General features: G+C 41.5%; 1 protein-coding gene across 1 annotated transcript in view; it reads left to right on the forward strand.

Moving 5' to 3' along the window:
- Window positions 1-299: 299 nt before the first annotated feature.
- Window positions 300-21,805, forward strand: part of pkn1a (protein kinase N1a) — a 61,371-nt gene continuing 39,865 nt past the window's right edge. Inside the window, exon 1 of the mRNA XM_046047065.1 lies at window positions 300-1,149. Coding sequence (XP_045903021.1) covers window positions 1,129-1,149 — 21 coding nt within the window. The 5' untranslated portion in view covers window positions 300-1,128. The remainder of the gene's footprint in view (window positions 1,150-21,805) is intronic.

Raw genomic sequence — 21,805 nt, forward strand, 5'->3', positions numbered from 1 at the left:
ATCTCAAAAGTATTTGAATAATTTGCATAATGATTATTATTATTACATTTTGATGAACCTATTTATGTAGTTATTGAAAAAAAGTTTAGAATTCAGAAATATTGTTACGCTTGGTTTTACTACTAAAGGAGTATTGCCTCCACCCCAAACAGCCGGTCCTTTTTGCAAGTATTGTGTCTGACATGTTCAACAGTTGGTTCATTAGAAATTAAAGTGGACAGCGACGACTGGTGCAGGTCACGTGACACATCCGGTCGCGCCCCCGCAGACCAATAAGCGGCCGGGCGGCATCGCTCGAGCGTCGGGAGCGCGCTGCGGGGTCTAGCGTGTACAACTGGTGTGTGCGCTTCTCTCTCGTCAGTTACCCGCTGTTTGAATGCGATGAGATGTCTTCACGCATCCCGTGTGCCGTAACGAAGGACGGGGTTTTCCATTTGCGCGGTTTGGACTTCAGCTAAAGGGCTAATTAACGGACGTACCAGCTTTCCATTGTCCCTCTTTTTGGCTGCATGAGCGGCTCGTGGAGGACTGACAGGCGGCTTTTTGTGTGTGTATGTGTGGCATGTGATAATACTGACAAGAGACTGAGGCGTGTTCATATTTCACGGATGTTACCGGGAGAGGAAGAGAGTGAAGAGGAGGCTTTCTTTATGTCCGTGGATGTGACTTTATCAGGGCTCAGCAGGACATGACGGAGGAGCGCTGCCGGTGGATTTAGTGGTGCTCTTGCTAGCTGTTGCATGGCAAAATGAACAATGACTCTGGAGCTTAATAGTTGTGTGTGCTCGCTGTTGTGCGAATGTCTTTTTTTTTAAAAAAACGAGCAGACAGTGCACTCATTTTAATCTTTTGTGAAGTAAAGGCTAACGTTGGACACATTGAAACGGGCAGGGAGTAACATTTCAGGCGCGGCCAGGCAAGCAACAAAGCGGATTACCTCTTGTGTGTTTGCCTTTGTGTCAGTTGACTGTATAAAGTTGAAACCGCACTCGCAGGACAAACAGCCGGTCCTTTTTGCAGTATCATTTTTATGTTATTGTCTTGGAAGAGAGACAGTACGTGACGTGGGGGACCACAGGTTGTCTGTGAGACTGCAAACTGACTGAAAACAGAGTAACAGGGACAACGATGGCGAACGACTCTATACAAGTAAGTTGATGAAGTTTGATGTCCTGCAAACTGCATGCATGGTCTAATTGAGCTTGTCTGTGTTCACCTGCAATCTTTTTCGTTCTAGGGTAGTCCTGTGACTCTAACTCTTTTTGTCACCCTGCCCCCCTGAAAGAATACTTTAAATCAGTGGTTCCCATCATTTCTTGTGCATGATATAAAACATAACATGGCAGTAGTTGTGAGCAGTTCATCCAAATAGTGATTTTTTTTTTTTTTTTTGACCTGGCAAGATTTTTAGAGGCTGTAGAGGTAAAAGTAGTTAATAAGCAAAATTTAATAAAAGATTTATCTTGTGTCCCGACCCACAAGTTGGGAACTGCTGGTTTAAACCATATAAAATAGAATTGGGTGAAATGTCCATAAGGCAACAAGTTTGTATTGAAATACAACTTACATTACTGTACGATAATGTAACCTCAGTGGGGAGATTCAGACAACTTAACAGGGCTGCCTGTTTAGGAGGGTCGAATGTTACTGATTTCCTGGGGGGGGGCTCTCTGCAGGCTTCTCAGGGACCTTTTGATGGCCCTTGGGCCCCACTGTGTGGAACCACTAGCCACTCAGTTGAATTGGAAGCGGATAGTTTGTCTCTTGTTAATAATGTATGATGAGACACTTTCTAGTTTTGGAGCGGGTTCGTGCAGAGAGCTCCAGCAGTGCAAGTCACCTTGGTGTGGTCTTGTATTTGCAGTGATGTTGGTCCCCTGGTGTTAACTGTAGCTTTGTGTCTTAGCAGTGGTGTTTGTTATAAAACACATTACACACACTACTCCCAACTCCCATTAGGCAGTACTCCTTAATGAAAGCATTGGCAGGCAGGGAGACGGCTTACTTTGCGTTTCACTGGGAATAGTTGTGCTCTGAAGGAAAACACACAATTTCCTGACGTAGCTTATAGACAATATGTTGATAGATCTTTGAGTCACTAAACATAAAGTGAAAGTGCTCTCCTACACATAAGACAGATACCTAAAAAAAAAAAATATAAATTCTTCACTACTAAGGAACCAGGTGAGCATTATGATATAGAAGATAAACACTGACTGTAACCAAAGCAAGCGTCTCGGGCCAGTTGAAGCTTCGCAAAAACACACAAATACAATAAAATACACGTCTATAAGCACACACTCTACCATGCAACATAAACTCGTGCTCTCCTACACATAAGACAGATACCTAAAAAAAAAAATATATATATATATACACATTCACTACTACTGAACTTGGTGAGCTGTTCTTCCTATAGAGGATGAAACACTGACATTTAAGTCTAAGCAAGCGTCTTGGGTGAGTTGAAGTGTTTGCAAATACAGGTGCCTGCGCTGCCATGCAGGTGTATATGCCTTACCAGTTTGTTGTGCAATCATACATTCTTGCACTTTAGCAAGGAAGTACTGGCGGTGAAACATGTTAGCATTGATATACCCTGTTAGTAGAAGTAGCCAAGTGAGGAACAGGTGCGTGTCAAAACGCAAATGTGGAACAGATATAAGAATTGTTTTTAAGCTGACTAAGAACATACAAGTAAAAAATGGCTGGTTCAGCGATGGATGGCTGAAAATGTCACACATACAATCAGTGTTCCACTTTTGTGTTCCTCACGTCATAAAATGCTGACTGAACACAAACAGTCCTTGTTTGCCCACTTCTCCTCCATCAACCATTTCACCTTTTCTACTGCATCATGAATGAGCATGATGGGATGTAACATTTTAGAGCTGAAATAATTCGTCAGTTAATGGATTAGTCGACCAACAGAAAGGAACTCGGCAGCTATTTTGAAAAGTGAAAAATTGTTGAACAACCGATTACCCAAGAAAACAATCTGCAGACTCATTAATAAAAGAGAAATTCATCATTACTTGCCGCCGGATAACATTTATCTTTGAAATGTCTCTGTACACATGGTCACTGTCTTCACTGACTGCTCTTTATCAGTTTTTTTCCTCTTTAATTTGCCTCAAGAAGTCATGAACGCTAGCACGTGTCAACAGTAAAATGAGCCGCAGTCTGTGTTTAATTATGCTGCTTAAATGCAGCATGTTATCTGACTGCTTTTCAAAAGCTTTGTGCTGGCTTAGTTTGCCACTTCAACTGGGTTTAATTCTATCTTTGGTGCCTTAATGTTCCCAGGCTAGACTGCTCAGTTACTAAACAGATGTGCCTTTGTGTCAGAAATATTCATATGGGAGAATGGGTTGGAAAGTGTGTGTCAAACAGATGCAACAAATATCTTGCTCGTTTGCCAGGTCCAGTGACCAGTGTGAGAGATGGGTCATTAATTGAAAGGCGATCAACCAATGAAGCTGGATCTTCTCACTGTTAATCTGCTCACACCACGTAATCACACAGCTGCAGCCCAAAAGAGCTTTTGGTGATGTCTTTTTCCACAAAAATACAAACTGCAATCATCAGTATACAAACAGCAGTACCAAGGCACTTAAAAGCAGTTCTGACATTTCAATTCCAGACAGAGTGCTGCTTCTGTTTGTTTTGGCCCTCAGGAGGTTCACAATAGAAAAGAAGGGCCAAGGAAAGATGGTTGGCTGCTGTTTGAGAACACTGGGCACCATTATCTCTGTCTTTGTCTCCACATTACCTTTCCTATTAGCTCAGAAACGGGAGCAAACAACACAGTTTTTCACAGGGAATCTTTAAAAGCACAAGTTGAATTTTGTTGTAGTTTGAGATGATGCTATAACACTTATGGGATGCTTTGTTTCAGCCTGGAAATCTGTTCTGAGGTGTCAAATCTTGCCTTGAAACCCGGACTCAACAGATGGAGTCAGGGGTGGTCTCCATGTAGTTCGTTCTTCTGAGTATTTTGTGTCATGCTCTACAGTAACAACAATTCAGGCTCCATTTTATAGGTTTAAAGGACTACAGATCTAGATGAATACTTTCAAAAGAGTGTTTTCCTTCTTTTTAAGCAAGCTAGGTGTGGGTCTATGAGACTGTGTCTGCTGTTGCATTTTCACATCCAAACTTAACATTGGCCTGCTCAGGAACAGCCATTGTATCCATTCTTTGACATTTTCAAGTTGAACCTGTAGAAGACTATAGACTGATCAATACGACTGTAACTGAGATATTATTTTATGCATTCTTTTTGAAGAGTTAGCTTTACTGATTTAGCATTGTTTTTCATAAAAAAAATAACCAGAGATATCGTCTTTTTTTATTTCCCACTTTGTCAACCTGGTGCCTACATTACACACAATGCAACTAGAGCAGTTCGGTCACAGATTCAACTGCTACTTTATATATTTTACATAAATCCAAATATGGGCATAGAGGTGGAGTGTAAGTGGAGCTAAGGCGGGCCAAAAGAAACACAGTTGCTGTGGCTAGCCAGCTGTCACTCAAAGCGATCACATCCTTAATTATGCATAACTTTAAGCCATAGTATAATTTAAACAGATGAGTTATATAAAAATTCACCTCTGCACAATTGTTACGAAATGGGAAACTAGCTATAGAGACCAAAACCATTTCTTGTACCAGGCTGTAAACATGTTTGTGTCTGCTGTGAAGTTGGGCATTTTAACATGGGGGGGGCATTTGGAGCAAACCTCAAATGGCCATTTGAGTAACTTCAGTTTTTGGCACTTCCCTTTTGGCTTTCTATTTTATTTGGTTGCCACATGGCCCCAACCAACGCTCACTCAAGTGTAGGACTGGGCGATATGGCCAAAAATGTTATCACGATAAAAACATGTCATATCATCTGATATTGATAAATATCACAATACATGTCAAATCATTATTTCTGATTTTTGCTCCTGAGTGAAAATCGAAGAAACCACATGGTTAATTGCGTGGTTAAACTTTCTTTTTAGGGTCAGAATGTGACAAACTCTTGATGCCAAACAGTGGATCACTTCACAAGTCTGACGTAGAACATTCACAACAATTATGATAAAATCTTTTTCAACAAATATGATTAGTAAATTTTTTTTTTTTCAGAACCTTTTCCTCAACAAATATTTTAATAGAAAAATTAAGTGCTAATTTGTCCGTGATTCAAATTAAACCAAGTATTTATTGACGATATATTGAACATTTGTTATATTGTCATTGAGGAAAATTATATTGCGATAACTGTCATTGTTTTATTGCCCAGCCCAACTCAAGTGACATAACTTGAGGCAGTTTATCAGGTTTAGTGCAACTCCCACAAAAGGCTTTATATAACATTGTGCATTAGTGTTCTGACACCTGTAAAGCCTAGTTCACACTACACGATTTTAAGCCCGATTTGCCAGTCGCCGGCTCGCCTACTGTCGGACTATGATCGGGGCAAATCAGCGATCAATCAGCACTCGCCAATCGTGTGAACTACTCAATGACACATCGCTGTCACAAGCTATCTATCTATCTACTTCCAACTCTCTCTGTAGCACACCTGCGTGTGCTAATAAATTCTTTCACCTATATTGTTTGTCTTTATAATTTTTATGTCTAAAATAATAAACAACCACTGTTTCGTGTGTAGTTTTGCATCATTTCCTGTGTCACTTTTCACGTGGTTTGGAGACCAGTCATCGGGTCGTTGTCAGATCGCTTAGTGTGTGACCCTGTATCGCTGCTCACTCACGTAGTGTGAACACTACGGCTGCAGCTAACGATGAAGCTTCTATAGATTATTTCAACAATTCACCCGAGTGCTATACAAGTTGTAGGCTGCTAAAGGCTCGTGCAGACTACACGACTTTCAGCATGACTGATCGGTGACAGGGGGTCACACACGCTACACGAGCTGACAGCGGCTCTGTCACCCGACGCTGGTCTCCAAACCACATTTTGTCAAGAAAACGCACATGAAATGTAAAACAGGAAATGAGCGATCTGCACACGAAACAGCTGTTTCAAGACAAAGAATATGGGTGAACGGATGGATTAGCACACGCAGGTAGCAGGGATTGTCTGATGGTGCGTTCCAGTTGACATGGGAAGTCGGAATTTCCGAGTTCAAAGGTCAAAATTTCAAAGGGAACGCCCCCTTAAGTCGGAATCCCAACTTGGGAAGTCGGGGTATCAACAGTTAGTGAAAGCTGTTCGCTATTTTCTCTCTTCCTCCACTTTGCAAACAGCGCCATTATAATCACGTGTTCATAGCATAAGCGCGATGTGCGACAGTAATAAATGTCCGTGTGAAACAGTGTGCTGTATAGTTATATGGATTAAACGAAGCCTGGATGCAAAGAATTTGCGTCGATGCATTTTAGTAATCGATAAATCGTTTCAGCCCTAGTGAACACCACGACTTCAAGACTCCCGTCACTAGACAGCAAGTTGTGTAGTCTGAGCAGCACAGCGATCTGCCAACGCTGAAAGTGGTGTAGTCTGCACAAGCCTTTGACAGACTTTTGATGTGTAAAATCTGTGGAGTTCCCCTATTGTAGATATGAGGCAGGCAGTGGAGCTTTACACCCTTCCCATGGCATGCCATTTGTTTGCCCCCACAGGAAGAAACTGTTAAATAGTCCCAATAGAAGTCTGAACCCAACTGTGTCTCACTTCCTCATGAAGGTTAGAGGGGAGACAAGAATAGGATAGAGGGGGGATGTGTCACTTTTCTGTACAGTAAACTGAGCGACTTGTACAACATATGTTCATGTTTGCAAACGCACATACTCACAAACACACAGATATAACATCTGAGACACATACAGAGTCAGGCACTCAAGGGAATGCATAGGAGTACTTCCCATAAGCCTTACCATGACGTAAGGAGACAGCTATGTGCACAGAGTAGGCTTTTCTCAGCGCTGCCCTGTGGCTATGTAGGCAGACAGAATCCACAATAATTCATCAAGGAACAGTCAAGCAACTGGAGACTTGGAGAGAGAGCTTATATTCTCATTCATGTCTGTGTTGGGCATCTCGGTTTAACAAAACAGTGTGGTCTAACAGGGCTGTGTACTACCTATCATGGGATGCACTCTCTCACATGAATAAATGCTATATTTAGGCTTGTAACATGATCATAACCTCATTGGCTTTACTGACTGTGAGCTTTATGTTGTCTGAAACTATAGCATTTATACTACAGTTGCCAACGCTGTGTACAATGGTACTCAAGAGGAATCAATGAGACAATTATCTATACCATCCACTCACTTACCAGAACAATTAGTTACTGAAACAAGTTTGAGGCTAATTATATTCAGGGGAGGCATTCTCACTCTTCTGTCTACCTTTTTTAAAAGGTAGCATTAATGTTTCTTTGTCAGTACATCTGGCTTTACATGTGATGATGACCAACAAGGCCCTCTGTATAGCCAAGGCTGTAGGAGCAATCTTTGCAATCTGTTGCATCTAACTGTTAGACACAGTTAGGCTTCTGTCCTCTGACGGGCTCTATTCAGTGTCCATATGGTGTCCACATTACACTAGCTCATCTGTGTGCCAGCCAGTCACTTGCCATTTTCCCCTGCAGGGCTAAGATACTTTATTGGCTGAAAACTGCTTTCTGCTGCTGCCGAAGATGACGTTATAGACATTAAGTCCCTCCCCTTCCAGTGGACCACCATGGGACCTTGTTTCGGACAAAATATGTATAGTAGTCAATGGCATGTTTGTTAATTTAAATTATAATTTTGCAAATCAATAAAGTCGCAGTTTGTCGTAAAACTGTAGAAGTATTAGACGTGACTACAAAGTAACTACAAAGACCAAAAACCCAAAGTCGTGTATGGACATTATTGGGGGGAGAAATAATCGATTCTTAGATGCATCGCGATGCGAATGTGGAAGATTATGAATCGATTACCAAATGTCTAAAAATCATTTTATTTAAATGTTAATTGATGCAATGTTGACAGAACGCAAAAGGCGGAAATGCAGCGCCCGGACCGTCTGTGAAGCGCGCACACAATACCGCCCCACTAAAAGGTCACACAATCATTAATATCAGTGCGCAAGTTATGATTTTAACTCGCACACTGCGAGCATGGTGACGCTCGGCAGCTCCCTGCGTATTGTGTGTGTGTGTGTGTGTGTGTGTGTGTGTGTGAGGACGAGCGAGTGAGAGAGAGCGAGCGGCAGAACGTGACGGTGAAAGTTAGCGGAGGAAAAATATCAGCAGGAAGTTTCAGTCTGGTAGTAAATGTGCAGCGTAGGTCACTGTGTGTCCGTTAATAAAAGTCTGTAGTTTCCCCAACAGCTGGAAAAGTGAAGGCTGTTAGTGCAAGCTAACATCTCTGCTCTGTCCCCAACACCAGACACCACACTTTTGGGGACAGAGCCTTCAGTGTCACAGCCCCCACCCTCTTTAACTCATCCCCCCAGAGATCTGAAATGCTCCCTGTCTGGATACTTTCAAAGATGTACTAAAAACCTAGCTCTTTACCCAGGCATTCAATCCTGAATGACTTTATGTTGTTCTGTAACTATGTGTAAAGCGTCCTTGGGTCCTGTGAAAGGCGCTAAAATATTTATGTAGCGTTCCCTAAATTAGTAACAAAGTAATATTAATTATCAGCTGTATGTCATTCCTAACTAAACTACTACTACTCTAGCTTAGACTAAACTGGTGTACAGCTGTCCTGTATACTGTACATCCTGATAATTATATTTCAGTTTTCAGGAGGCTGACAACTGGTTGTTAATGAAATGAGGGTCCATGGAGCTGAGGTTAATAAAGGAAATTAGGACTAGTGCTTTTAAGCTAATTAGGAGATGTTTCTTTTGGATTTTAATGCGCAAATTAAATGCTTAGTAATTATCCAGGGATCTTCTATAGAAAAAAATGATGCATCGATAATTGTTTTATAATCGAATCGCAGCCCTCTGAATCGTAATCGAATCGTGAGGTTCCCAGAGATTCCCACCCCTAATGAACATCATAAGTTTTTCTCGCTAACGTCAAAGAACTGACGTGTAGATGTGATAAAAGGACCAGGAGTCGTTTGATTTAACCAGAGACGTTTTACAGAGGAGACACACCACTCAACTACATCCTAAATATACCTCTATGGGGAAAGCCTGTAACATTTACATTTACTCATTTGGCAGATGCTTTTATCCAAAGCGACTTACGTTTGAGGTACAATATACAAGCATCAACAGAGCATCAAATACAGATCTACAACTGACAATACATACTGGTAAGAGCAGCAATAAATACTAGTAAGAGCTCATAGCACATATCACATCAATGGGGTAAATACCTAGGGAAAGAAGTAAGAGTTAACAAAAAGTGCAATCAATACAAGAAGAAAAGCATGTTAGAGGTTAGAGGTGTTATAAGAGGAAAGGCAAAGATGGCGGTTATCCTTCCCCTCCTGCTATAAAGCCAATCATCTGCTTTTCACAGCCAAAGGGGAAACACATTTCAGCCAATCACATGGTTCCACTGACGTAAGGGTCTGCGCATGCGTCACTACTAGCACACACGCACAGTAGAATATAACCAGTCGGGAAAAACGCTTTTTAAACCTTATTTTGGGGCAAAGTCGTCAAAGCGATTTACAGCGATTTTTATAAGATTTTACTGCTAATTCTATTCCTGTAGTTTTTATGTCCCCCTGACCAGTAAAAGTGCAATTCTGGCTCTCTCCCCATGCATTCAGAGAGGAGCCTGGTCTTGTTAGTCTGAAATAGCTGCCCGGGGGCGTTGCCAAGATGGCTGCCGAGTGGCATGACTTGCCTATAAGGACTTTGATTAAACACATCAGGTGAGATACAGTCCCCTCCAAAAGTATTGGAACGGTAAGGCAAATTCCTTCTGTTTTTGTTTTTTTGAAGACATTTGGCTTTAAGATCAAAAGATGAGTATGAGACGAATTTCAGAATTTCAGCTTTTATTTCCTGGTATGCACATGTAGATGTGTTTAAGCAACTTAGAACATATCACCGTTTATATTAGACCACAGCATTCTTAGGTGACCAAAAGTAATGGAGCAAATAATCTTAAGTAAATAACATTTAATATTTGGTGGCATTATCCTTGCTTGCAATGACTGCCTCAAGCCTGCGAACCATTGAAATCACCAAACTGTTGCATTCTTCATTTGTGATGCTATTCCAGGCTTTTACTGGAGCTTCTTTCAGTGTTTATAATGTTGGATGTTCATGTAAAACTTGGCCAAAGTTTCAAAAAATTAGGTTAAAGCATTTAGAAGAAATGACGGTAAGCAAAAACCTCAGATTTCCTCCTGTTCTTAACGCTCTGTTTTGAGCTGCTTTTTCTACCAACGGCTCTGTTCTAAGTAATACTGAGCCAGATGGAGCCGCTGTTCCATATATGGTCATGTGCTCCCTCGCTAAGGGCACAGCAACACTCAGGGTGCTCCGATCACCCTGTAGTTCCCTGCTAAGTGGACTGCACAGGGTATTCGGCCATTTTAAGTGAGATTCCAAACCGCAGGGAGCACATGTTCACTTCAAAGGGCACTGTGAACTGTGTAGGGAAGAAGGGAACAACGGTTCATCAGTTCGCAGGAAGTTGACAAGAAAGATTACCCATAAGCCTTTGCACCTCATAGGAGCTAACAATAGAGCAGACCACAGAGTTTGTATATCTGTAATTATTGTCATTGTAACTAATGTTATCATTATTTATATGATTATTTCAGAGGTTAGGTTGCCTAAAAACAACAATGCTCATATGAATCTTTTTAAGAATGATGCTGCATATCTTGTAAATTAATCCAATCACATTCATTCACAAATTACATACATTTTAATTGAATATAAATAGAAGTAGTTATGGAAATATAAGTTTTGTAATTGTATCAGTTTGTTTTAACATCAATATTTAATTTCAGTAAATGTCCACAACTGAACACGGAACTGACGTGTGCTTTGATGATGTTGCAGGGTGTTCCGAATGGAAGAATTTTGTCGAGGGAAATTCCCTTAACTGACATTCCCTGAGCAGGGAGCAGGGAGTAGGGAGTACTGTTTATGTACACTGTGGATTGGAACGCAGCCACTGTCTGCCTGTTCTGCCCAGCACCTACAACAGCCTGGTAACATGCTTCAGGTCTTGGCCAATCAAAAGACAGTGGGCTTTGAGAGGGGGGGCCTTAAAGAGGCAGGAGCATCTACAGCTTGTTCAGACAGAGGCTGAAATGAAGGCCTACATGAAGAATCAATATTAGAAAAAATATATAATTTTTTTAACTTTGAATCATGTAAAGCTGCCATACAGGAGTCACAGAACTACAATATAGGACTGGAAAAGCAGTATAATAGGGGCCTTTTCTGAAACTAGACCCTCGCCACTTCTACTCCGACATGGAGTGAACTCTGGTCGAAGTCACCCTCCAGGCCAAATCGAGCTCCCTAACCCACGTAGGGTTTAAATACAGCGACAACTTTCGGACGAACTACCCTCTCTCCCCTGCATAAATGGGATCTGACGTTACCGCTGCACTCACTGCTATAATACATGTATCAAATAAACAACAGTGGTATTAAGATTCAGGATTGATTGGAAAAGTGTGTTTTATGCAATAACGAAACTGAAAGCATTTGTCATTCATTTTGTGTTTGTGTTCATGTCAAATATTTCTTTAAGAACATGACTTTATATATTATAGCCTATATGAAAAATGTTACATTCACAAATACAACATTTCAATATAAATCATATGGGCTACGTTGTTAACCTGTGAATGGTGATGTGATAATGTTAGTGTAGGGCACGTTAACCGGCGAAGTCATACGGAACGCAAATTGAAAGAAAGGTCCCCCATCGTGCAGTAAAGGGTGTTAAACACCTTCAACAAGCCAGCATCTGTGCTGACTCGGCATTTGAGGGTTTAACAACCCACTACCACTCTGCCCTCATTGGTTTCGGATGGCAATCAATGTGGCGGACCCTCCGCATGAACACGCAAACAGAGTGGAAGTATGTAGGGAGAGGGAATTGCAAGCAGTTTCAGAAAGGCCCTCCTCCTTCGTCTCCTTTAAGGAGGTGAAATGCAGCTCTGTTGCGTTAAGGTCAGGTGATTGACTTGGCCAGTCTCAAACCTTCCACTTTTTCCCCCTGATGAAGTCCTGTGTTTTGTTGCCAGTGTGCTTTGAGTCATTGTTCTGCGGAATGATAAACTTCCTCCTGATTAGTTTCAATGTATTTCTCAGTAAATTGGCAGACAAAATGTTTCTGTACACTTCTGAATTCATTCTGCTGCTACCATCATCAGTTACATCATCAATAAATATTAATGAGCCTGTTCCAGAAGCAGCCATGCACGCCCAAGCCATGACATTACCTCCACCGTGCTTCACAGATGAGCTTGTATGCTTCGGATCATAAGCAGTTCCTTTCTTTCTCCACACTTTGGCCTTTCCATCACTTTGGCAGAGATTAATCTTGGTCTCATCAGTCCATAAGATTGTGTTACAGAACTTTTGCGGCTCATCTCTGTAGTTCTTTGCAAATTTTAATCTGGCCTTCCGATTCTTCCTGCTGATGAGTGGTTTGCATCTTGTGGTGTGGCCTCTATATTTCTGCTCTCTTCAAACAGTGGATTGTGATACCTTCACCCCTGCACTGTGGAGGTCGTTGGTAATGTCACTTACTGATCTTACTCTGTACGATATTGCTTTCATCAACTACTGTTGCTTTCCTTGGCCGACCTGTTGGACGTCTGTTGCTCAGTACACCAGTAGTTTATTACTTTTTCAGGACATTCCAAATTGTGCTTGCTATGCCCAATGTTTGTCGAATGGCTCTGGTCGATTTTCCTTCTTTTCTCAGCTTGACAATGGCTTGCTTTTCTCCCATAGACAGCTCTCTGGTCTTCATGTTGGTTTATCCTCTTTAATAGGAAATGCAGTCTTTATAGGTTTGAACCAAGGATGAAAACTTAGACTAGTAATGCAGAGCTATTTAATGTTTGGACAAACGACCTAAAAGGCAACACCTGGGCAACAAGAAACATCTGTCAGTCACATGTTCCAATAGTTTTGCTCACTTGAAAAGTGGGTGGGTTCAAACAAATGGCGGTATGTCCTGAGGTGTTTAACACATCTAGATGTGTGAATACCAGGAAATAAAAGCTGATATTCTGAACTCTTGTATCAGTGTTTCCTCTAGGATTTATTTCAGCAGTGGGAGCAGGACAAACATCATGTTTGCCTTTTGTCTTCATTTACAGCTTCTGACATTTATCTGTAGACATTAATATAAAAAATAGGCAACATGAGAAACCTCCCTTCTGAGGTGCATTTTATTTGCACATTAAAATTCAAAAAGAAACGTCTCCTCATTAGCTTAAAAGTACTAGTTTGCATCACTAATTAGTTTTACTAACCTCAGCTCCTCCAGTCACCTCCGTCCTTTCTTTTCCAAAACCACTTTTTCAGACTGAAAACTGAAAAATAATTGAATCAGTCTGTACAGGACAGAGCTGCAGGCTACATCAGTTTAGTCTAAGTTTGTACCTGATGTTCTCAACATTGGAAAAGTAGGCAGTAATAATACAGCTTCCAGTTACTTTCTATAAAATTAGCTAATGTTAAGTTACATAGCAGCTATGTAGCTGCTGTAGAAGCTGCTCAGCTGTGCAGTCTGAAGGGGAGGGGAGATGTTAGCTAACTTGGCACTAAATGGCTTCACTTTTCCAGCAGGTGGGAAACAACAGACTTTTCTTGGTCTTGAGAAGCTGACACACTGTAACAGACACTGTACCGTCACTTTCTGCCGCTCGGACAATCAAACTCTCACTACGCACCTCACGATTCAGAGTTACACTGCTGTTATAACACCATCTGTTACATATGTTCTGCATAGAACGAGGAGAGGAAGTGAGCCGAGCATTGAGTGCTGCCGTGCTCGCACAGTGTGTGAGTGAAAACATTTGTAGCGCATAGTTTAATGATCGTGGGAAATTTTAGTAGTGGTGGTCGTGATTGCATATAGAGGACACACTGCTTGTCTCATACTCATCTTTTGATCTTAAACCCAAATGTCTTCAGTGAACAACAAAAACAAAGGAATTTGCCTTACCGTTCCAATACTGTAGGGACTGTACAATTGTTGCATGGAACATAGTTATGTTACCAAGCTAGTCGCAACCAAGCAACGAAAGTTTGCTTAGCATTACACAGGTAACATGTTGGTGATGTATATTGTGTGAGATGAGAGATTTTGTTCATCGAGCTGTTTCACATAAATGAATGTTACTTTACTGTTTAACCACACACTGCAACTTTCTTGACTTACAAAATTATCTTTTTAAATTGACAAATGTGTAATTCAGGGTAAAGTTCAAATAGGATAAAAATTTTTAAAAAAAAGTGTTGTCTGTCTCCTTTGACTGCCGTACATATTTTCCAAAAAAAGGTCCCATGGGGCGGAAGAGGAAAGGAGGGACTTTCTACGAGAGCGGTGAAAGTTGACCAAAAACAGTAAAGTTGCCAACCGGACAGCTAAACAATGTTGGTTCATATTAGAGACTTGCGCGGGACTGTTTTCTTGATGCCGCTGATTCTGTGACCATTACCGCCCGCTCCCGCAACATGTGTGTTCCTCTACCGCCCATTCCTGCAACATGTGTATCCACTCCCGCCCGCACCCGCAAACATTGTGACATGCAGAGTTAAAAAAGGGCACAGATGTTTGGGCTATGCTCAACGTTCAGAATAACCGACATAAATCATTGCATAAATTTCTTTTAGTAATAACTGACAAGTTTTCCAAATTTAAGACTTGCCTTGCTTTGGTCTTGTATTGTATAAGCCTGTGTGACGGAAGCCAGCGAGACTGTGCAGTGAGTAAACTTCACTCTCCGACACGTTAAGAGACGCATTGCCCATGGGGTTTAGCCTCCTCGTTAGCATGTCTGCCTCCCGTACCCAAAGTCGCCGGTTCGAGTCAGGCCCATGCAGTACTACTTTCTCAGAAGCAGCCGCATACTCACTTTTATCTTATTTTCAATTTCGTTTGTTAACTCCATCTTATCAGCGCTACTGCGAGACCCGCAGTATATTTTTTTTTAACCGCCTGCAGCAGAGTTAAAAACACCTGCTCCTGCGCGAATTGTGTTGGGTCCTACGGGATCCCAATCCAGCTCTCTAGTTCATATGATCGACCCTTTCCTGTTCTCACACTGTTTTCACAATGTCAAAGATTGCTATTATAAAAATACCAAGCACTTTAAAGTCGCTTTAATTAAAGTGCTCTGAAAAATTTTAATATTTTGACACTTTATGTGACACAACTATAATCTCCCGAACAGCTTCTGAAAGAACCTTAATAGTGAAAAACCGTTTGTTTGACTGACACGCTTTATAGTTGGCTACTCATTTTTGATCCTGTAAAGTAGGGGTGATCCAACATCTTTCCCTGTGACTTGGCCATTTTGAAAATCACTGCTGTAGCTGGATCATTGCTGATCTGATGGGAGCAGTTCAGATGTGGGTAAGGCTTTGCTCAGGCTCGAGGGTGGAGGGTAGAGGGAAGGGGAGGTCTAAAGGGCATTAGGCTGATGATGAGGCTCTACAGCCGCAGCAGCACAATAGATTGTATTGTCTGACACGAGCAGCCCTGATCACATTCAGTTCACTGAGAGTTCATTTTCCTCATCCTGGCTGGACTTCATGTTAGTGACCACACCCTAACCAACCAACCAACCAACCAACCCACCCACCTAGCTGCCCAACCTTCAACCTTCCTGTTTGATCTTTTTCATTTTTTACATGAAAACTGAAATCCCATGCGTATTTAAACCGTGTTTGTGCTGCATAGTTGGCTCCAGCAGCTGTTCTAAGCTGCTGTTTCTCTTCATGGATTTTGCCCTGTTTCTTTTATCTCTTATTCACATCTCTCCTTCCCTCTGTGCAAACAGCCCATAATTCTCATGACCTCATAGCAATGTACCCCTGCCTTCCAGCCTCAGATGGACCCCTCCTTCTCCCTACACACACACACACACACACACACACACACACACACACACACACACACACACACACACACACACACACACACACACACACACACACACACACAGGACTGCCACGCTGCGCTCACACATGTCATTACATCACCTATCACCCATGGCCAGTGAACCTCACTAGCTTTCTGTGAGAGCACTGGGAGGGCTGGAAAAAGCAGGAGTGGTCAGGAGGATGCACAGCATCAAGTAGGTCACTCAGCCAAAACGTGCGTTTTACTGCTCTGTTTTCCATCCTGTGAGACAGAGTAGATTACAGATGCTGAAGTACAAATTTGGGAACACTCCTATGTTTTAGTCTTTTGAAGTTTCATTGGATAACTGAAGTAGTTCCTCACTTTCCCTCGCACATGGCTTTTCAACACCAACAGCCTTCCACTCTGGCATACCTTGACCCTTGACCTCTCCTCATTATGGGACGGCCCCTGGGCCACATATATCGATTCCAGCCCCATCGCTCAGTGCTGCCGTGCTGTTTAAACAGCCACTCAGCTGGGTTAAATATCTCTGCAGCTGCTAGAGGATTGTTACACAAATTGACAGCATAAAATGCGTGTTGAAAAATGCAGAGGTAGGTTTTAACTTTTAGTTAAAGCGTTCCTTCTTAAATCACACAGGATGCAGAATTTATTGGAGAGATATGCTGTTGGTGATAGCAGCTTAAAGTCTAGCTGATATTCATACAGAAAGAACTCATTTGATGCTCCTCTTGTGAACCTTCCAGCTTGTCCACCAAATAAATACAATTGTTTAGTCTGCCTCCAAATACAGTGCATGTAAAACCCAACATTGAGCTGTCACATGCTTTCAGTGAGCATTATGTTGTAATCTGTGGGAGGGGTTCTCACTTTGGGGAAATGTTCTCTTCCCCTAAATAGGATAAGATATTTGAGAACATATAAGCTGATGCAACATTAGATCTACAGTGACACGTTTACTGGAGAAATAATCCAGAAACTGCTGTTTTGATGGGAATTTTAGTATTAAGTATGTGTATTCACATCTGTATTTTATTATACAATGTCCTCATCCTTTTGCATGCATCATGGTGATTCAAGCATGATAATTTCCACCACAGCAGGGGGTCGGCTGGTAAACAGTCCACGAACAAAGCAGTATCGCCAAGTTAATGGGATAAACTAGGCATGGTTCTGTAGAGGGGATCCCTCCATATTAAACTTAAAGCTTGGCTCATCAGATTTGTTTTCAGACCACGTTAAAGATTTTGCCCCCCAAATTTGACACCAATCAGCTGCTGGTTTATCCTGAATGTGGTTGTTGAGCTTTAGTTCTTTACCATCCAAGTTGACAGTTAATGGGAACATATTGTGCTTTTCCTTATTTTCTGTCATATATTATGTCGAAACTACGTGGCCAAAGTTTCAAATAATGAGTTAAATGTATGTAAAGGTAATCTCAGCTCAGACTCAGGCTGCTCTGGATACAAATTTTCCAATGTTTTTTTTCTACTTTCATGTTGAGCTAATGTCAGATCGGCCGGGATTTCCTCATATGATCATCTGCTCATGATCAGATCCAGCGACAGCACATTCATCAAGTAGGTCTGGCTATCCTAGACTACTCTTGAAGTTCTACTCTTAAGGTGGTTCAATGTCTCGCAGAAAGTGCCTTTTCGGTCGTAAAGAAAGTTTCTTGATGGATAGAGATGGCTTTACTTGTTGCTGGTAATCACTAACTACTATTACTACTAATGGCAGCTGCTTTTAGCTCACTTAGCCGTGCAGCTAGAGGTCCCGTTAGCTAGCTTGCTCAGCTGAGACTGGGTCGGAGCCCAGGCCTGAAAACCCGTCAGTCCAAAGCTCCTATGCTAGCAGTGTAAATACCAACACTCCCACGTTGCTCAGGCTCCCAGTCTGAGAGTCAGCTAAGTTAATAGGGCCAGTAGCTGCACAGCTAGCTGAGGCCCCACCGACGCTACTCTGTTTTAGTTTAAACATGGAGTTTTAAAACGAAAAATGTAGTTGGCAGCTTTTTCAAACTTCTCAGTTTTAGGTCTTTGTTTTCACTGTTTTAGTCAGAACGAGAGGTGCAAACATAGCAAAAGGTGTGCGTTTTAAAACAAATGCATTAGTGTAGATGGGGCCAGAGTTAACTAGCTGCCAAAAAATATTATCCAGTTTCATCAAGTCGGTGAATAAAGTTATAAAAGTTGTGTGTGTTTGTACAATAATACATGAGGCCCCGAGCAGATCAGCCAAGCCAAGTATATCTGTAATGTAAAGAGGTGGAAATTAGCAAAATAGCTTTCATTTAATAAACCATAATTTCAGGTTTGTTTGGTTTTTTTTGTTTAAAAACAAAAAACTTTACAGCCTTTAGACCCGGTCTGTTAGTGTGGCCAAGGGTAAAAAAACGAACAAGTTTATCTTGTAGCCTGCTCGCAATGTCACCATGGATTCAGAGAGAATTTCAAAACCTTTTTTGCCCCCCTTGCAGGGTATGAGGATGGTTGCCAAAAGGAGTCTCCAGATTGTATCCCAACCTTCCATTCCCAGGTTAAACTTATTTTATTTTGCCACAGAAAGCCCCTGTTGGACTGGGCAGACATACCATAATTTCATATAAACATGTGGTCTTGGACAAAAATAAAGTGTGTTGAAAGTCTGTAGTGTCAAATGATGTTCAAGTGTCTTGAGTGACTCTATATAAAAAATGACAGACTGATGGTGCAGTTTCCCAGTGCCCTATTATGGGCTCCAAATCATCTTTACTCAGTTTTAGGAGCTCTGTGGCCTAATTATGTTGTGTGACTAATGTCACACAACACGTGCTGGCCTCAACTGTTTTTTTTTTTTTTTTTAGATTTGGTGACCAATTAAAACAACAAATTGGTGCATATAATCGGGGGAAACAAGCAGCAAAATGTCAAACTAAAAAAGAAAGATGTTGGTGGTGTAAGAGTGCTGTGTCATCTCTTACTGTGACCACAGAACAGGATGAAACTTGTAAATGGCAGATATGAGAATCTACTGGATATGCCTGTTGCCCATTGTCTCTAATGAAGTGTATACATTTGATAATCAAAGTCACATTATCTGTAGCATGCTACAGAGGCAATTACACCCAGAATTTTAATGACTGCATCATTCAGGGGTGGACACCAAAAACTGACACGAGCATGCGCTGTGTTTTGTTTGTACAGGGTGTCGGCATGTATAGACGTGTTTACATATGTTTATCGGTTCGTACAGTTCACACATGCACTCGCACAGTCATGAATTTTGAGCTGGCAAGCAGATGCTTGTGGACATAGGCAAATGACAAAATGTACTTCATGCCAACAATTGCAGTCTAGTGGATGTGGAAACTATACATTTGTTCTTACACTTGCTACAAACTGTAACGTTACTTTCAGCAGGATCTAGTGTTTTGCTAATTTAATTTTACTTATTGGACCATATAGAAATTGAAACATTTGTGTAATAAATAGTTTTTGTTAAAAGTAATGTTTAGTAGGCTATAATGATGTGTAAATGTGGTCAGGTCTGGATTGTGCATTCAGACATAGAGCAAGGTTCCTTGTTTTTTGGGGATACAGTCTGGGAATGGTATTCTGGGAAAGCTAGCTTTGCGGCGTTCATGTTCAGCAGTGTGTTGTCCACTGTATAGTCCAGACGATACAGGATTTTTGAGGCTGATAACAATATTGATTTTTAAGTTTAAAGGTCCAATAACAATATATTGGCTGATTTGACGTTTTACAGTTAGAGGACTGAATCGGTAAATCAGTGAGAGAGCAGCATACAGGGAAGGTTTCTTTCATGAAAAGTTGGTGCCAGCAGGAGCAGTTCACTGAGGGAAGCGGTTACAATGGTCCAAATCTAGTTACCAGGGTCAACTGGGCAATTTCTCCTGTCAAGCCGTGTAGTAATAGGCGTTGCTTAGCAGTCGTCGTCCGTGGCTGCCACCAGACGATTCTTTACTGGCTGATCTTTACGGTACCAGCAACCTCACAGTGAAGATGTATTGCAGGGAATTTTACATTCATACTAACACTTGCCAGACATTATAGTACTGTGTTATATCAGCATTAAAGATGCTGCCACCACCTTCATTTCATTAGTCGTGTTTCAGTGCAGTACTGTAGTTTTTCTTACTTCCACTGCCGTGTCAGAGAGGCTTCTGATACATTTCTGTGGAAACACTTTCTGGCCTCTGTAGTGGAGCCTGACCAAACCCCTTCTGATAAATGGTTCTGGTCATGAGTGTAAAGTGATCTACCATGTTGCCCTTCTGTTATCTTCCCCCCCGTCCTCTTTCTTCTACCCTCTCCTGCTTTCTGTCTTTCCCTCCCTTCTGTCCTGGATATGCACCAGCTGCTCTCATCCTCCACCACCTCCTCTCCAGCCCTCCCTCTTGTTTTCCCGTTTGGTTATGGTTGGACCTCGAGAGCTGTGCTCCACTGTGGATAATTAGAAGAAAAAGACTTTTTGCTTTAAAGTGATGTTGTTGCTGTTAACCAGCCTACAGCTAAATACACCACACACTTGCAGGCTAAACATGGTTACCTTGCTGAAGAGCTTCACACTAAGTTATTACTGTCTGCATCATCATTAGCCTGATCTGTGACTATTGAAAATTGTTGGTGGTTTTGCGTATTCCCACAGTCAGAAAACATTTTATACGTGTTGAAGGCTATGGCTATCACCATCTACAAATAAGTACAGCTGTATGATAGCTTAAGTAAACGGGTAAATACAATTTTAAAATGGCGTGTACTTCATATTTGTTTTGACTGGGTAAAGTAGGCAAACATTTGCTAGCATGATTTTGATAAGATCTTCCATAGGAGTACAGACAGTTTTTGTTATTGTGTGTGCGTGTGTGTGCGTGCGGGTCATACACAAAGGGTGTGACTTATAAGCTATAAATAGGCTGTGGGAGTTATTAAAGTCTCGGCACAAACAATCCCTCTCATTAGAATGGGTTGGAGATCGAGTTACACTGATAACATTTGGCCTTCTGGGAGGTCCCTTGGCCTGGACTGAAGCCTCTGGATAATTAGGAGGCTGGGTGGATTTACAGTCATATCACTTTGAATTAAATCAGTTCAGAATGTAAAAACTACATTTATTATTTATCTACCATTAGTATTGTATCATTGTTGTCATTATTATACTGGATATGTTGCGCTTCTCTTACCAGAAAGCAAGAGAAGTGAAAACAATGCAGTTAAAGAATGGAAATGTAAGATCTGATTACAATTTTTAAAAGGGAACTTAACCGATTTTTACACATCAAAGTCTGTTTACAGGTCGCGAGGAGAACTACTGCATATGATGTGAAAAAGTTGTTGTATAAAGCCTTTTGTGTAGGGATGGGGATCTCAACCCAAAAATCAGTAAGGTTCGAGCTTATCAATACTGCTATCAAGACTTAAGGGCTATGATGTAACGTTATGTCTCGGGCGTCAAATGTGATTTAATTTGAAACACAATGGATAAGAAAATCATCAGGCTGCAGTCTCTGCCTGCTCTGTCGGCTCCTACACACACACACACACACAGCGACAGCAGAGCGAGAGGCTGCGCCGTTATGGTGGAATAACGTTACGGTGAGAGTTAAGTTGGCTCCAAACTACTGTAACGTTAGTTGATGACAGCTACGCTCGTTACTGTAAGTACGTGCAATAAAACCTTTGCAAGTAAAAAGACAATACTTTATCAATACACTTGTCTGTAAGGTACCGTTAAACATGT

The sequence above is a fragment of the Micropterus dolomieu genome, linkage group LG04 (genome assembly GCF_021292245.1).
Source record: "Micropterus dolomieu isolate WLL.071019.BEF.003 ecotype Adirondacks linkage group LG04, ASM2129224v1, whole genome shotgun sequence".
Classification (NCBI taxonomy): domain Eukaryota; kingdom Metazoa; phylum Chordata; class Actinopteri; order Centrarchiformes; family Centrarchidae; genus Micropterus; species Micropterus dolomieu.